General features: G+C 37.1%; 1 protein-coding gene across 1 annotated transcript in view; it reads left to right on the top strand.

The window, feature by feature from the left end:
• Nucleotides 1–15,439, top strand: part of LOC126235840 (importin-5) — a 186,237-nt gene extending 170,798 nt beyond the window's left edge. The window contains exon 22 of the mRNA XM_049944703.1: nucleotides 13,365–15,439. Within this exon, the coding sequence (XP_049800660.1) occupies nucleotides 13,365–13,451 (87 nt within the window). The 3' untranslated portion in view covers nucleotides 13,452–15,439. The remainder of the gene's footprint in view (nucleotides 1–13,364) is intronic.
• The last annotated feature ends 765 nt before the right edge of the window (nucleotides 15,440–16,204 follow it).

Raw genomic sequence — 16,204 nt, 5'->3', positions numbered from 1 at the left:
GAGTAAAGGACAAGGACAGTGTTCTGCTCATGGGTGATTTTAATGCCAGGATTGGAAATCGAACAAAAGGGTATGATAAGGTTATGGGTAAATTTGGAGAGGAAATGGAGGCCAACAGGAACGGGAAACAACTCTTTGGATTTCTGTGCCACAATGGGCTTAGTAATCACAAACTCCTTTTCTAAACATAAGAACATTCACTGGTATACTTGGGAAGGCAGGGGAACCAGATCTGTCATTGACTATATAATAACAGATCAGGAAGGCTGTGAGGGACACACGTGTATTCAGGAGATTCTTTGATGACACTGATCATTATTTAATCTGCAGTGAAATTGGGATTGTGAGGCCGAAAGTGCAGGAGGTCAGGTCCATATGTAGGGGGATAAGAGTGGAGAAACTTCAGGATAAGGAAATCAGGCACAAGTACATAACAATGATCTCAGAAAGGTACCAGTTAGTTGAATGTAGTCAATTACAGTCATTGGAATAGGAATGGACAAGGTACAGGGACACAGTACTAGAAGTGGCTAAAGAATGTCTTGGAACAGTAGTTTGTAAAGGTAGGATGAAGCAAACAGCTTGGTGGAATGACAGTCAAGGCAGCCTGTAAAAGGAAAAAGAAGGCATATCAAAAATGGATACATACTAGAACTCAGGTAGACAGAGAAAGTTATGTTGAAGAAAGAAACAAAGCCAAACAGATAATTACAGCATCCAAGAAGAAAACTTGGGAAGACTTTGGAAACAGGTTGGATACCTTGGGTGAAGCAGCTGGAAAACCGTTCTGGAGTGTGATTAGCAGTCTTCGAAAGGGAGGTAAGAAGGAAATGGCAAGTATTTTGGACAGGTCAGGAAAACTGCTGGTGAAACCTGTGGATGCCTTGGGCAGATGGTGGAAATATTTTGAAGAGTTGCTCAATGTAGGTGATAATACGATCAGTAATGTTTCAGATTTCGAGGTAGAATGAGATAGGAATGATGATGGAAATAGGATCACATTTGAGGAAGTGGAGAAAATGGTCAATAGATTGCAGTGCAATAAAGCAGCTGGGGTGGATGAAATTAAGTCGGAACTCATCAAATACAGTGGAATGTCAGGTCTTAAATGGCCTGGGAGTCGGGACAGGTTCCATCAGACTGGACGAAAGCAGTAATCACACCAATCTTTAAACATGGAAACAGAAAATATTGTAACAACTACAGAGGTATCTCTTTAATCAGCGTTGTGGGTAAAATCTTCTCAGGTATTGTTGAAAGGAAAGTGCAAGTATTAGTTGAGGACAAATTGGATGAAAATCAGTGTGGGTTTAGGCCTCTTAGAGGTTGTCAGGACCAGGTCTTTAGCTTACGGCAAATAATGGAGAAGTGTTATGAGAGTGGAACAGGGAATTGTATCTATGCTTTATAGATCTAGAAAAGGCATATGACCGGGTTCCTAGGAGGAAGTTATTGTCTGTTCTACGAGATTATGGAATAGGAGGCAAATGTTTGCAAGCAATTAAAGGTCTTTACATGGATAGTCAGGCAGCAATTAGAGTTGACGGTAAATTGAGTTCATGGTTCAGAGTAGTTTCAGGGGTAAGACAAGGCTGCAACCTGTCTCCACTGTTGTTCATATTATTTATGGATCATATGTTGAAAACAATAGACTGGTTGGGTGAGATTAAGATATGTGAACACAAAATAAGCAGTCTTGCATATGCGGATGACTTAGTTGTGATGGCAGATTCGATTGAAAGTTTGCAAAGTAATATTTCAGAGTTAGATCAGAAATGTAAGGACTATGGTATGAAGATTAGCATCTCCAAAATCAAAGTAATGTCAGTGGGAAAGAGATACAAATGGATTGAGTGCCAAATAGGAGGAACAAAGTTAGAACAGGTGGACGGTTCAAAGTACTTGGGATGCATATTCTCACAGGATGGCAACATAGTGAAAGAACTGGAAGCGAAGTGTAGCAAAGCTAATGCAGTGAGCGCTCAGCTACGATCTACTCTCTTCTGCAAGAAGGAAGTCAGTACTAAGACTAAGTTACCTGTGCACCGTTCAATCTTTCGACCAACTTTGTTGTATGGGAGCGGAAGCTGGGTGGATTCAGGTTACCTTATCAACAAGGTTGAGGTTACGGATATGAAAGTAGCTAGGATGATTGCAGGTACTAGTAGATGGGAACAATGGCAGGAGGGTGTCCACAATGAGGAAATCAAAGAAAAACTGGGAATGAACTCTATAGATGTAGCAGTCAGGGCAAACAGGCTTAGATGGTGGGGTCATGTTACACGCATGGGAGAAGCAAGGTTACCCAAGAGACTCATGGGGTTCAGTAGGAGGAGTCGGGGCAGACCAAGGAGAAGGTACCTGGATTCGGTTAAGAATGATTTTGAAGTAATAGGCTTAACATCAGAAGAGGCACCAATGTTAGCACTGAATAGGGGATCATGGAGGAATTTTATAAGGGGGACTATGCTCCAGACTGAACGCTGAAAGGCATAATCTGTCTTAAATGATGATGATGATGATGATGATGATGAAACATCATGGCCTTAAATACACACAATGAATAAACAGTCAGTAATTTATAATTTTTGAAATTGTCCCTACAGGACTGGTGTTTGCTTATATTAGCAATTATCCTAACTGCTCTCTTTTGAAGCCTGAAAATGTGATCCATATAGACAGTGGGTGCCCCACCCCAGACCTCGATCCCATATTGCAGATGTTAGTGTATTAACCCATAATACACTTGTTTAAGGACAAGGGGAGCTACTATATTTGCAATACGTTTTAGTAAGTAAATATTACTAGAAACCTTTTTGCAGGTGGAGCTTTCCAAGTGAGATGTTCATCAATCAATATGCCTAAAAACTTATGTTTGTCAGATGTTTGAACTGTAGAAAGTGATTGAGTATGCGTATTATTAAAATGTAGCAAGAACTTTATATTACTACAGTCTTGTCCTTATTCAGTGTAAGCTTATTCACTGTTAGATATTCTGTGATCATTTAAAAGTTCTCTTTGTTGCTTTGGAATGCTGCTTGCTCTGTACAGCCCCAGCTAATAAAAGATGTATCATCAGCATAGTTCACTAGTTTGGAGTTTGTGTTATATCATTAATATATACTATAAACAAAAATGGTCCAAGTAATACTTCCTTGGGGAACTCCACAATTGAGAGTTCTCTATGCTGACTTACTGTTTGGATCTTACTTTCATTCTTATAATTTAGTTTTGTGCACTGTCTTCTATCAGGGAGATAAGAACTTAGTAATTTTAGAGCCTCTCCTCTTATCCCGTAATTTTCTAACAGTACTGCATGATTCACAGAATCGAATGCTTTAGAGAGATCTAGGAAAGGCCCTGTAACTTTGTTTCCTTCATCCAGCCTGTTCAGTAGTTCATGGGAAAAAGTTGCTAATGCTGTTATTGTAGATCATCCTTTTAGAAACCCATGTTGTGTTTTAATGAATAGTTTGTATTTACAGAAGGAAGATTCAATTTGATCTAGAATTGTTCTTTCAAGCAGCTTGCCAAGTGTTGAAGTCAAAGAGATTGGCCGGTAGTTATTAATGTCTGTGATAGCTCCCTTTTTATACATTGGTTGTATCTGAGTGATTTTTAAATCTCTAGAAAGGTCCCCTGGCCAATTGAACTGTTCATTAAAAAAGCGCAGACATTGCCACTATGAAATGGGAACACAGTGGCGCAAATGTAAATTAACAAGAAGGTAGTTACCTAGCAGAAAAAGGTGAAGTACATATACAAATTGCAGCTTATTCACATTATGTGGTTTTGTTTGCTGTGGCTTTAGTCAACATCATATCTTCGCACATTTCATGCCTTACGTATATCAACCATCAAAATACCAAGAAAAGTTAAATTTGTAAACCAAAACAAAAGGAAACATATTTTTAAGATATGCCACCTTTTCTTATTAATTGATGTTCATTCCATTTAATTAGTGTTTTATAGTGGTAATATAGTGTGCTTTTTTATACAGCTAAATACTGGGTAATGGTTGAAAAATCCGAAGCCAGTTGTGAAACAAAAAGTTATTTAAATAACAACAATGACACATCCCGTTCAAAAGAGATAGTATATGTGACTGAAGAAAAAAGGTGAGGAGGGCACATGTGAATGACTGACAGGGCTCAACAAGGATTATACTGGTCCACAAGAGCCTGGGGCTGATCATTTTTTCCAATATTTTATTGCCACATTAGCAGTGTGTCATCTAACTTGAGTGGTGTGTGTGTAATGTTGTGACTATTGCACAATATTCCTTTAAAGGTTGCAGATAAGTTTGCGGGCTTTATGTCTAAGTGTTATGACTGCAATCAGAGATAAATAAACTGATTTTATTGAAAATTTTATGTGGGAATATTTAGCATAACTAATGTAAGCAATTAATATTTCTGTAGCTTTGAGATCGACACTGTACGGGGTTATGGACAAGTATTTTATTTCTACATGTCTGCCAGCAACCCATTAGAGACCTGTGTACCAGAGTATAAAATTCCAATATGAATAGTAATTATTTTACTTCTTGTATTGTGCTTCTGACATTCACTTTTCATGATTAACAACAAATACAGTTGGGGAGTAAATGTATTGGCATACAATGTAAGAATTGCTTCTCTTGAAGCTTCTGCAAGCTGTTTGGTTAGTGAACTAAGCAACGACATTGCTTCACAAATATGTAAAATACACCGTCTTTACAAGAGTAAGAGATGATACCATCTCCATCCCCCTGCCCTGCCCTCCCTTTTCAAGAGGGTCCTCGAGAATTTTTGTTACGTCATTTATAGATTATCTACATTTCTGCATACAATCTGTCAGTTATCTGTAGTCTCATCCTTTTTAATAATTGTCAGTAGCATTAGTATCTTCGATGATCGTTCCACCTAACCAACGAAAGCAAGGAAAACGCCAATGTATTTCTGTATAAGAACAGTAGTGAAATTTATGATCTTGTCATAAATATTTGACTGTTTCTTCCACATATTGTGGTGCTTTCCGAGGTTCTGGTTATGGCGGGGCCTTAGAACTCCACTGTTTTGCCCCCCCCCCCCCCCCCCTAAATGTGTAAGTGATTTCACATTTATATTGATGTGACAGTATGACAGTCTTTCTTTGCCCCTTGCTTCCAAACAAGTTGTCTGCCCACTCCTCTCTTGGCTGCGTAGAACCAACAGCTGACACAATATTTCAGGAATTATCATGAACAAGCTGGGCTTCTAGTGCTTAATAGCATGAGATACATCTCAGAAAGATCTTGTCAGTAAAACAAGGATAGAAAATATAAAGAGAAGACGACCGCTAGTTTAAAATATGTGAACTTAGATGGTAGTTACATCTTTTCTAACAAACCTAGTTCCATGCAGTATAGTAATGGCATTAGGTATGTGATTTGCATTAGGCATTTTGAATCGTAAGATAGTCACGAGGTATCCAGTGTCCTGGATAATGGAAAACTCAGAGTTAGTTAGGTTTGTTGGTTTTTTTTGAAGAGCTCGGGTTTTTGCATTTTACCTAAAAACTTAGTTTTTAGGTAAAATGCAAAAACCCGAGTTCTTAATTAAAAAAAAAAAAAAAAAAAAAAACTCAGTCAGAAGACACAAAAATGTTTCAGCATTTTTGGAAGTTCAACCACAAGAGTTAAAATAGTGGGTGAAAGTTATTTTTGAAAATAAATAATTACTACAGAACTACTAAAGGATTTTTAAGACTATATCTACGACAGTTGGTATTTGACTTCTTGATTAGAAATAGTATGTGTTTCAGTGTTCTGGAAATTCAACCTCTAAGGGAGAGCAATAGGGGATGAATATTTAAGAAAATATTTCATTACAGTAAAAAAAATTAAGCTAAATTTATGAAAATAGCTATTTCACTTTGGTTAGATATAAAGAAAAATTTGTTAGGGGATGAAAGATGTGGAAATATCTCCACAAGAACGCAAACGGAAGGATTAACAAATACATTGGACTCCAGCTACAAGAATCGCTTTTTGGTCAGAAGTACATTTGGAAACTGAGCGTCTCTCTTGCAGAATCTCCCAGTGGAGTATATCTATCATCTCCGTAACGCTTTCGCGATTACTAAATGATCCTGTAATGAAGCGCGCTGCTCTTTGTTGGATCTCTTCTATCAACTCTATCTGGTACGGATCCCACACTGGTGAGCAATATTCAAGCAGCGGGCAAACAAGTGTACTGTAGCTTACTTACTTTGTTTTCGGATTGCATTTTCTTATGATTCTTCCAATGAATCTGTCTGGCGTCTGCTTTACCGACGATTAATTTTATATGGTCATTCCATTTTAAAACATTCCTAATGCCTACTCCCAGATAATTTATGGAATTCACTGCTTCCAGTTGCTGACCTGCTATATTATAGCTAAATGATAATGCACCTAATATGAAAAAACGTATGTTTTTGGGGGTGTCTGGGTACTTTTGATCATGTAGTGGATGTTCCATTAAGAAGACTTTATTTATTGATGGTGACTATTTTTGGACTTGTATCCATTCTCAAATCATCTGTCTTCAGAAGTGACTGAATGTAGGCATGCTTGCATAGAACAACTACAGCAAATAATCCAAATAGTAATACAGATACTTTAGCATGCAACAGACAAGTTACTGTGAATATTGCTGTCATCCTAGGCAGATAAGTTAATTTCTGGATTTTGTCACGGTCTGGGGTCAGTCTCCTCATGCCTGTTTCATCTTTGCCCATACTTCTCAAATAAACTGGCATTCTGTTTTACAAACTACCAATATAGTATCAGTGGTGAGTGCCGGAGACTAGTGCTGTTGAAAACCGTATATACTACCTCATGGTACAGTTGGAGGAGTGACAGCCTCTAGTTGCTGCTGGTGTTTTTTTGTTATTCTCATGGAATTAATGGGTAGGGAGAAAATGGCCTAGACTTCAAAACTTTTTACTTGCCAGAAGTTTATCATGATAGACTAATTGGGGAGTAGTGGAAGACAAGCACTGCTTGAGTATCTAAAAACATGCAGGATGACGGAAAAGTTGTTGGTGGAACGTAAATAGTCGATTCGGTGAGTTAATATCGTACATTGTAGTATCTAGAGTGTACCATATATGGTTATTACGTAATATTGGTACACTCGACATCACCAACACATGAGGGGCTTTTCAGTCTCATAAACTTGTATTCGTCACACAAATTATTTATCGGTACATACAGCCAGCATTGAAGGGAAGAGTGTTGACAAACACTTCTGGATCTGCATACTTACTCCACAAGTCAGTGCATGGTGGAGGATACCGTGCACCAATACTAGTCATTGCCGTTCCTGTTCCATTCACAAATGGAGCAAGGGAAGAATGACTGTGTGTATGCCTTGGCATGAGCTCTAATTTCTCTTTATCTTCATGGTGACCACATGAAATATACAATGGTGGCAGTAGAACCATTCAGCAGTCAGCTTAAAATGCTGGTTCTCTAAATTTTCTTAATTGTGTCCTATGAAAAATACATTGTCTTACCTCCAGGGATTCCCGTTTGAGTTCACGAACATCTCCATCATAACCTTGTGTTGATCGAACCTACCGATAACAAAGCTAGCAGCCCACCTCTGAATTACTTCGATGTCTTCCTTTAATCTGACCTGGTAAGGATCCAAAACAGAATGGGCCACATTAGTGTGATGTATATGGTCTCCTTTATGGAGGAATCGCCATTTTCTAATTTTTTTCCAATAAACCAGCCAACCACTCTCCTTCCCCACTACAGTCCATACATGCTCATTCTATTGTATGTCACTTCACAGTGTTGCCCTTAGGTATTTAATGGACATGACTGTGTCAAGCAGCAAACTGCTAATCCTAATATCTGAACATTACAGAATTGTTTTTCCTACTCATATGAATTAACTTACCATTTTCTACATTTAGAGCTAGCTGCCGTTTGTCCTGTCATCCAGAAATTTTGTCTTTTCTTGTATCCTCCTACAGTCACTCAACAGATGATATCTGCCTGTACCTAACAGCATCATCTGAAACAGCAGTAAGTTGTTGCTCACCCAGTTCGTCAAATCATTTATGCATGTAGAGAATAAGAGCAGTCCTATTACACTCCCATGGGGCATTCTTGATGATACCCCTGTCTCTGAATGCTCGCTGACAAGGACAGTGCACTGGTATTCCATTGCTTATGAAGTGCTTTAGCCATTTGTATATCTGGGAACGTATTCTGTATGCTCGTACGTTCATTAACAGTCTGGGGAGGGCACCGTGTCGATTGCTTTCTGGAAGTCTAGGAATATGCAATCCGCCTGTTGCCTTTTACCCATGTCACAGGTTATCGTGTGAGAAATGGGCAAGCTAATTTCCACATGAGTGACACTTTCTGCAACCATGCTGATTTGTGGACAGAAGAGCTTTCTTGTCTCAAGGAAATGCATTATATTTGAACTGAGGATATGTGTAAGAATTCTGAAGCTAACCCGTGTTGGTACTGGTCTGTAACTTTGTGGATCTGTTCATTTATTCTTCTTGCATACAGGAGTCACGTGAACTTTTTCTGAATCACTTGAGACTGTTCTGGGTGAGATACAGGCGATAAATGCTAGAGAAGTACAAGGCTGATGCCGTAGTGTACTCCCTGTAAACCTGAATTGGGGTTGCATTCAGATCTGGTGACTTATTTGTTTTCAGCTCTCCCAGTTGCTTCTATATGCCAGGGATACCTATTATTACGTCCTCCATATGAGAGTCTGTGTAACAGTCAAACGACAGTATGTTTCTACAATCCTCCCGTGTGGATGATTTAAAAAACTTCAACTTTCCTTTTGCTATCTTCCATTGCTACACCAGACTGTTCAATGTGAGACCGGACATAAGGCTTCGATCTGCTTAGTGATTTTATGTAGTACCAGAATTATCTTGGGTAATACGCAAGGTCTTTTGCTAAGGTACGACAGCCATGTAATTGAGTCTGCTTATGTGTATCCCCGACAGTTGCAGTGGGCTGGGTGCGGCAGCTTTACAGGTCTACCTCAACCAACAACATAATGTGATTTTGTAAATGTGTGTATTGGCAACTCCTTAGTGTTGTCATAGCTCTGTAGACAGTTACAGTTTTCACCAGGTGCCGTTACCACTTCCCAGATGAAAGCTGGCAACAGCACTATTAGCTGTTGGAGTCTTCTTACTCTACCTCGGCTATAGTTGTACGCTTCATGCATTAATCTTTTTCCTGGTGCTTGAATCTCTAAACAACTTTGTCTATTGTCATTTTTGCTTTCTTTTTTGAACAGAGTTGTGATGTTTCTGGTTCCACAGCATTTTCTGAATTTTGTTATTAATCCACAGTGGGTCATTATCATTAGTCCACTTACTTGGCACATACTTCTCCAGGGCGTCATTCACAATCTGTTTAGACTTTGCCCATAACCAATCGAAGTTCATCATACTGGAACTAAATGTTGGCCATCCAAGATCTATTGAGATGCAGACATCTACTTATTTTCTCTTTCTTCAAAAAATACTTTCCTAGCCTTCTTGATATATTAATGAGCTTTAATAACCATTGTCGCTACAGTACAGTGATCATTAATTCCTCTCTCTGTATAGGTCAATCCAAATGAAGTGGTCCAATAAAAATGAAGTTGGTTGCTTGACCATTTTTAAATATTTTAATTTTTTATGTGTGATTACCCTATAATTGAAAAGTTCAAAACAGTTTTTAAAAAGATTTTACCTTTCACATTTACTGAATGGTGGCCAGTTTTGTTTGTAAGCGCGCGACAACGTTTCAGTTTTAGAGACGTTAGCGAAAATATGAGAATATCTCTGCACTGGGTTAAGTTACAACATTGTCTATTACACAAAATACCCTACATTCAAAATAACCAGTCAAAATGACCTCCCAAAGTTTGCTACACAAATTTTCAAAAATCCACTTTTTAGGTCCAAAAATATCAAACAAGGAGTGATTTATGAGATTCTGTCTTTTTTCCTATAGTTTGGTATCATACACTACTGGCCTCATATAGAGCAAGAACACGTACAAATGTTTCCTTAAATTTTTACGAATTTTTGAAATTTGGAAATTTTCATTTTTTGTAAAGTTTGTGGTTAGTTATCTCAGGTGGGACTGAATATAAAAATATGATTTTTGCATAGTTTGTACATCTATATGATAGCAACATACTGTAAAAATTTCAACATTGATATCTGACTGTGAACAAAGATATGAATTTTTGAAAATGAGAAGATAATTCACATTACTCTACAACTGATCTTGTGGCTGTTGCCTATTCATGTGTTATATTGGCAGGATATGATCAATTATTATTGAAGTAAGGTACTGAATTATATACAAAAAGTAGAAACATCACTGAAATTAATATTCAATTAACATCCTTCGAGGTGCAACTGTTCCGAAACCTGGCGGTGAATGTTAAGAACACTTATTTCTTCAGGCAGCTATTGTGATATAGAATAAGACCTCCTAGCACTGCATAAGACCTCAAGCACTGGAAGTTTCCTTAAAACATTTTTCAATGCTATCCAAACTTTGTCACTAGATTTCTTGAATGATGATGTTCTTGGGCCAGCAGGATGGTAAAAATGCACAAAAGCATCATTGTTTTCCAAACTTATTCTTTCAACCTCTGCAAGCCACCACTGTCCATCATACACACATGCCACTGTAGCATTCAACGTTAAAGACAGAGATGTAATTTTACTGACAAAATGATCCTCATAAATTTCGGTTTCTGATGTTACAAACCATCGAACTAAGTTTTCTGCAATGCCAAGGAATTATCAGAAATGTCTTGTTCCTTTTATTGCTATAGTTTTCAAATCTGGTTTGAAATGTTGTTTTCATATGCAGAACCATTTCTTTCTTGATCAGAAAATAAGTAATACCTTCAATATTATCCTTGCCAAAGACATACATGTCCCGTACTGTGAGAATTTGGTCTGTGGTTGGTCTTTGTAGGCTGGCTTTACTTACTTCATGTTTTGTTGTACCTCCTATTCCATCACATGCATTTTTACCATGGCAAGATGCAAGAAAGTGCCATTCAGCCTCCAACCCTAAGTCTACTTCGTAGTTGCAAAGATTTGAAAAATTCTTTTTCTTCTTATACTGACTACCACTTCCATCTGAAAAGTATATCAGCTTATCAACCTTGGGAAAAAGTTTCTTTTATGTCATTTATTATATACTTTTGAACACATGTACAGCCAAAGTGTTGTGCTCCAAGTAGTCACTTAGAATACAAATTGAAGAACTGCAAACTTCATCTTCTTAAAATAGAGAATATATGGATGCACTGTTGCCTGGTCATTGACCCAGTGGTACCCTTGTATTGCATCCTGAATCACAAATGTAAAATTTTCTGCAAAATCAGCTAGCACTATGCATTCAGTTTCATGAACTCGTGCTTTTTTTGACCTTCAAAAACTTACTTTGGATTTTAGAAACATAGTGGGGACTTGAGTTTTTGTAAGTTAGCAGTTAAAGATTCCAAGTTATCCTGAGATTTAACCACTGTTACCATTTCTGCCCTATCAGTTGTGACTCACTGTTTGAAGGTAATACTGTCTGGCATTTCCTCATCATATTCGTGATACAATTCAATAACGGTTTCCTTACCAGGGCATTTATTACACAAACTCATCATGGAGTCATAAATGTTAGTGTCAGACACCATTAAATCTAGTAACTCTTTGTAGTTAAGATCACTGAGTATTGCACCCACAGTCATCTGTTTGACAGTTTGACGATATAAACAAACACGTAAGGAGTGTGGCCCTGAGGATCCAGCCAAAATACACCACTTAGGGCAGAGGTCACAAAATTTTGACCTTCCAGTTTTGCATTCAGGATGAGAAATTTTGAAAGCTACATAAAGTTGATTTAAATTTGACAACACTAGTCGTTTCTGCTTTGTTACTTTAACTCCATTTATAACAAATCTTTTGCTATCTTTGCAACCTGGGCACATTCTACTGCTTTTGTTATCTTAAAACACTGCTGAATCTTTTTGTTTCTTCACGTATACCTACTCCTTTCTTATTTCCTAAAACTGGAGGAATGCCTTGCTCTTTCACTAATTTTTTGGTTAGTTTAACCAAACGGTGAGGAAACATTGAATTCATGACCTGAATGAAGTCCAGTATGGACTCAGAATGTGTGCCCGAGCCCTCTCCTGAGCATCACTTTTTCTTTAATGTTTAATTGAATTGTATTTGTTTTCTTATTTTAGGATAAAAATTTGTAATTTAATTTCTCACTCAAAACAGATGCTCCACACGTCTTGTGTTAACACACCTGACTTAAATATGTTGCATTTTTATAGAATTAAGTACATGACTCAACTTGCCACCACCTACCAACCCATTCTGGAGTCGCTTGTGGAGAATTTTTTTTTTAAACAGGTTTTGAGTTAATCAAAACTGCAAACTGTTTTATGGAATGAAATATCTTGAATACCTGTCATGAAAGTGAACACTACCTACTGCAAACCTATGGCATTTATTGTCCACATGTTGGTAATAAAAAAAGCAATCAAATAAAGAAATGATTTACATGTATTTTAATCTTCATAACCTTTTTTTCTGTCTAAGCCACTAGTCCAGGGTACCTCTCTTTTTTGACCATCATTACTTTCATTTGTAAGCCTAGTGCCAGTTCTTTCTTCATGGAATCCTCACATTTTGTTAACTTCTAAGCCATCCATAGTATTGAATGTGGAGCACTTTCTGAAGCTTTTCATCATGGGCTCATTTGAGATTCTCCTCCAGGCAGTGAAAATCCACTGTCCCATCACAGGCAGTAGTGTGTTGGCCTTTCTTTAAACCAGGACAAGCGGAACTCTTAGACAGTCACAGATCAGTATCTATACTGGGATACTAAATATGAAAATAGTTCTAGTTCCAATGACTAACGTTTGAGGAAGACCACTATTCTGTAATCAAATAATCAACTTGATCAGTAACCTCCCAGTAAGCTGTTACAGAAATAAGGAAAAATAGTTACCAAAAGTACACAAATACAGGGGATGAACAGTTTCGAGCTGTACATCATATCAGTTTTATTAGGGTTGAAACTATTGGTTGATGAAGATTATTACTGGAATGGAGTTAATTCCTCATAAATCATGTATTCTCACATGACGGTTCAGATCAAAATTGAGAAAATGTTCTACATTTAGTGTTTAGGAGATTCGTAACTCAAATTAAGTGCCCCCCACCTGTTCTCTGTATCTCTCTCTCTCTATTTATCTGTGTCATGAATTTTTGGGGTTTATTGTATTTAGTAAGCCACCATTAGTAAGCTACAGACTAATGATGTTATTGATTTCAATTTCCAGGGCACAGGTGAAATGTTTCAGGTTTGTGTTGGTCAATTGACTGCAGAGCAGCAGCAAGCACTACACCAGGTGCTCAGTGGAGCCTAGTGACAGCCTCCAGGTGCCACTACTGTTGCACATGAACACATTTATTTTACATAAAACTTCTGAATCTTGAAATGAATTACACAGGAAAATTTAAATTAGTTTGCTTCTCACATTTTAAAATTCATGTTTTGTTGCACTCTGTGATAATTGAAAATATCTGTTTTCCAAACAATGTGTTAAAATTACTGTATTTAATTTTTTTCTGGAAAGTGTGTCGGCAACATTTAGTATTTCGTGCTGAAGCTCTAGTGCATCTGCTTGAGTTTTCCATTCCCTGATGTCTTTCAACCTGCCTTATGCTGCCTTTTTTCTTTGGAGTTCAGATTTTATTTTAAGAGAATTTCGTAGCATGAGTTTGCTTATTTCACCTCTTGTAATGTGTATTGGTGTTACTATTCAAAGTTGACGTATTTTGTTGCTAAGCAACCAACAGATACAATACTAGTGACCATATTTTATATAAAATAATTTTACAATATAATTAATAAATAGTCCCTACATTTCACACATCATTTGAAGTCATATTAAAAATTTAATGTAAATAGTAAATGCTCACTCATTCTGGAGAATGTTGACAAAATTGGCTTTCGAAGCATTGTAATGTGACTTCTTAATGATTTGTGGGGTAATTATTAGGGAATTCTGTAAATATTAATTGTAATCTGATGACAGATTTGCTATAGAATGTGTAAAAGAATAATGTATTATTACATACGTTGAAATTCATATACATAAACAAATACATGAATAATGTTACAATCTGTGATAGTCACGTGACTAAAATCGCTTAAGTTAGTGGCATGGCTTGAGGTTTGTTCCCATGCCACCACATATTTTGCTTGGAGTCCATTTAAGGGAGTGATTTGAATTTATAAAAGTCTGAACTGTATACTTATGCTATATCATTTCTTTGGGCTTTTCTACACTGACACTTTCAACCTGTGTAGCTTGTGTAAAATTGTGAAAACAAATTTGTTGTTCAACTGTTAAGCTGTTTAAAATTTGTTTTAAAATTTTGGCCCAAAGGAAATATTACATTGCTACTAATGCTTACAAAATATAATTCACATGCATCATTGTGGATGATTTATTATTCCAATATTTGGAAACTGTATTGCCAATGTTATATAGCTTTGGCACAAGACTGCTTTATTATTGCATCACTGTAGGACATTGTGGATATTTATTTTAAGACTTTAATAAATAAATCTGCGCTATGTTTTGCCTCTTGTATGGAAAAGTGACAGTGCTGAAAAAGAGATAAGTAATCACACCCCCATTTCTAATTCAATTATGAAAGTCTACTTGGAGTAATAGAAGTTTTTATGACAGCATGACATGGACAACTTTGAAAAACCTAAATTTAAGAAACCAAAAATTTAATATGCCCAGGTGCTGCATGTATTAAGAAAAATGTGGTGGATAATATAAAATTGTCTCTTGATAATAGACGTTAGCTGGATCATATCTGTGTATGGTTTATACATGATGGTCCAAGAATTGCATTGGTCCAGAAGAAATGACACTGCTCTTGTTTATGAAAAGCAGAATTTGTGATAATACCATGTCATCCTTTTAAAGCATGGAAAATAAAAACAGAATTGATCTTTATTTGTTGCTTTTCCACTCAAGCTGCAAATGGTCCAAACACTAAGAGGCCTATAACTATGTTACTAATGACTGCAGTTGTTAAATTCTCCATGATTATATTTGGCCAATGACAGATGTAGTCCCCCTGATCTCTCTCTCTCTCTCTCTCTCTCTCTCTCTCTCTCTCTCTCTCTTGTTCTGTCTCATATATTTGGTTATTGAAAGTAACACCATATTATGGAATCAAAAATTTTGGTTACTTCTGTTACTGCAAATCTTCAACAAATGCATGTGTCAGAACAGTTAAGCAATGTAAAAACTTTTTATGAGAGTTACTGAACAAATAATATATCCACTGTTTACTGATCTACTTCATAATAAAGTTTAATTTTTGATTAGCTGCTTATACTATCACTTAGAGCATCAGTACATAAATAGACAGCATTTGCAACAGTCAGTGTTTCCACTCCCTTTTTTTTTTATGATTTTCAGCACAAATTTTGGTGGCATCATGATAATGTATAAAGTCTGAAACGTGAATTATTTTACTTCATGTGGATAGAGTGATTGTATATAACTTAGTGGAAGATAATAAGCCCCAGCCTCTCCCAGCTCAGTATTTAAATCGCTACACACACACACACACACACACACACACACACACACACACACACACAATTGTTAACATAATTACCAGGTGTACATGTATGAAATGCGAATCCCCCCCCCCCCCCAAAGAAACACATTAAATTCAGAAGAATGATAAATAGTGCTTTATTCAAAGTGTGCTCCATCATTTGTTATACATTTTCCCCATATTTCAGGCAATTTGTGAATACCAAGCCAGTAAAAATTTTCCCCTTTTGCTGCGAAACATCTATTCACATCTTCATTCAAACCAGAGTGTTGCTCAGCAAATGCATGAGCCATCAACGCAAACAAGTGGTAATCAGGAGCAGAGCCAAGTCTGGTGAGTAAGCAGCATGGGGTACAACTTCCCAGCTGAATGCTTCCAGTGTGTCGTGAACTGGTTTTGCCATATGTGAAGGAGCGTTGTCACGAAGAAAAATTACTTTGTGTTGCTTCTTTTGGTATTGTGGTGTGAGGTTTTTTTTCCCCCCCTTCCCAAACAGCGAGCGGGTCAGATCAGTCAGTTGTCATTC

The sequence above is a fragment of the Schistocerca nitens genome, chromosome 2 (genome assembly GCF_023898315.1).
Source record: "Schistocerca nitens isolate TAMUIC-IGC-003100 chromosome 2, iqSchNite1.1, whole genome shotgun sequence".
Lineage (NCBI taxonomy): Eukaryota > Metazoa > Arthropoda > Insecta > Orthoptera > Acrididae > Schistocerca > Schistocerca nitens.
Note: the sequence above shows the minus strand (reverse complement) of the source record. Positions and strands in the feature narration are given on the sequence as shown.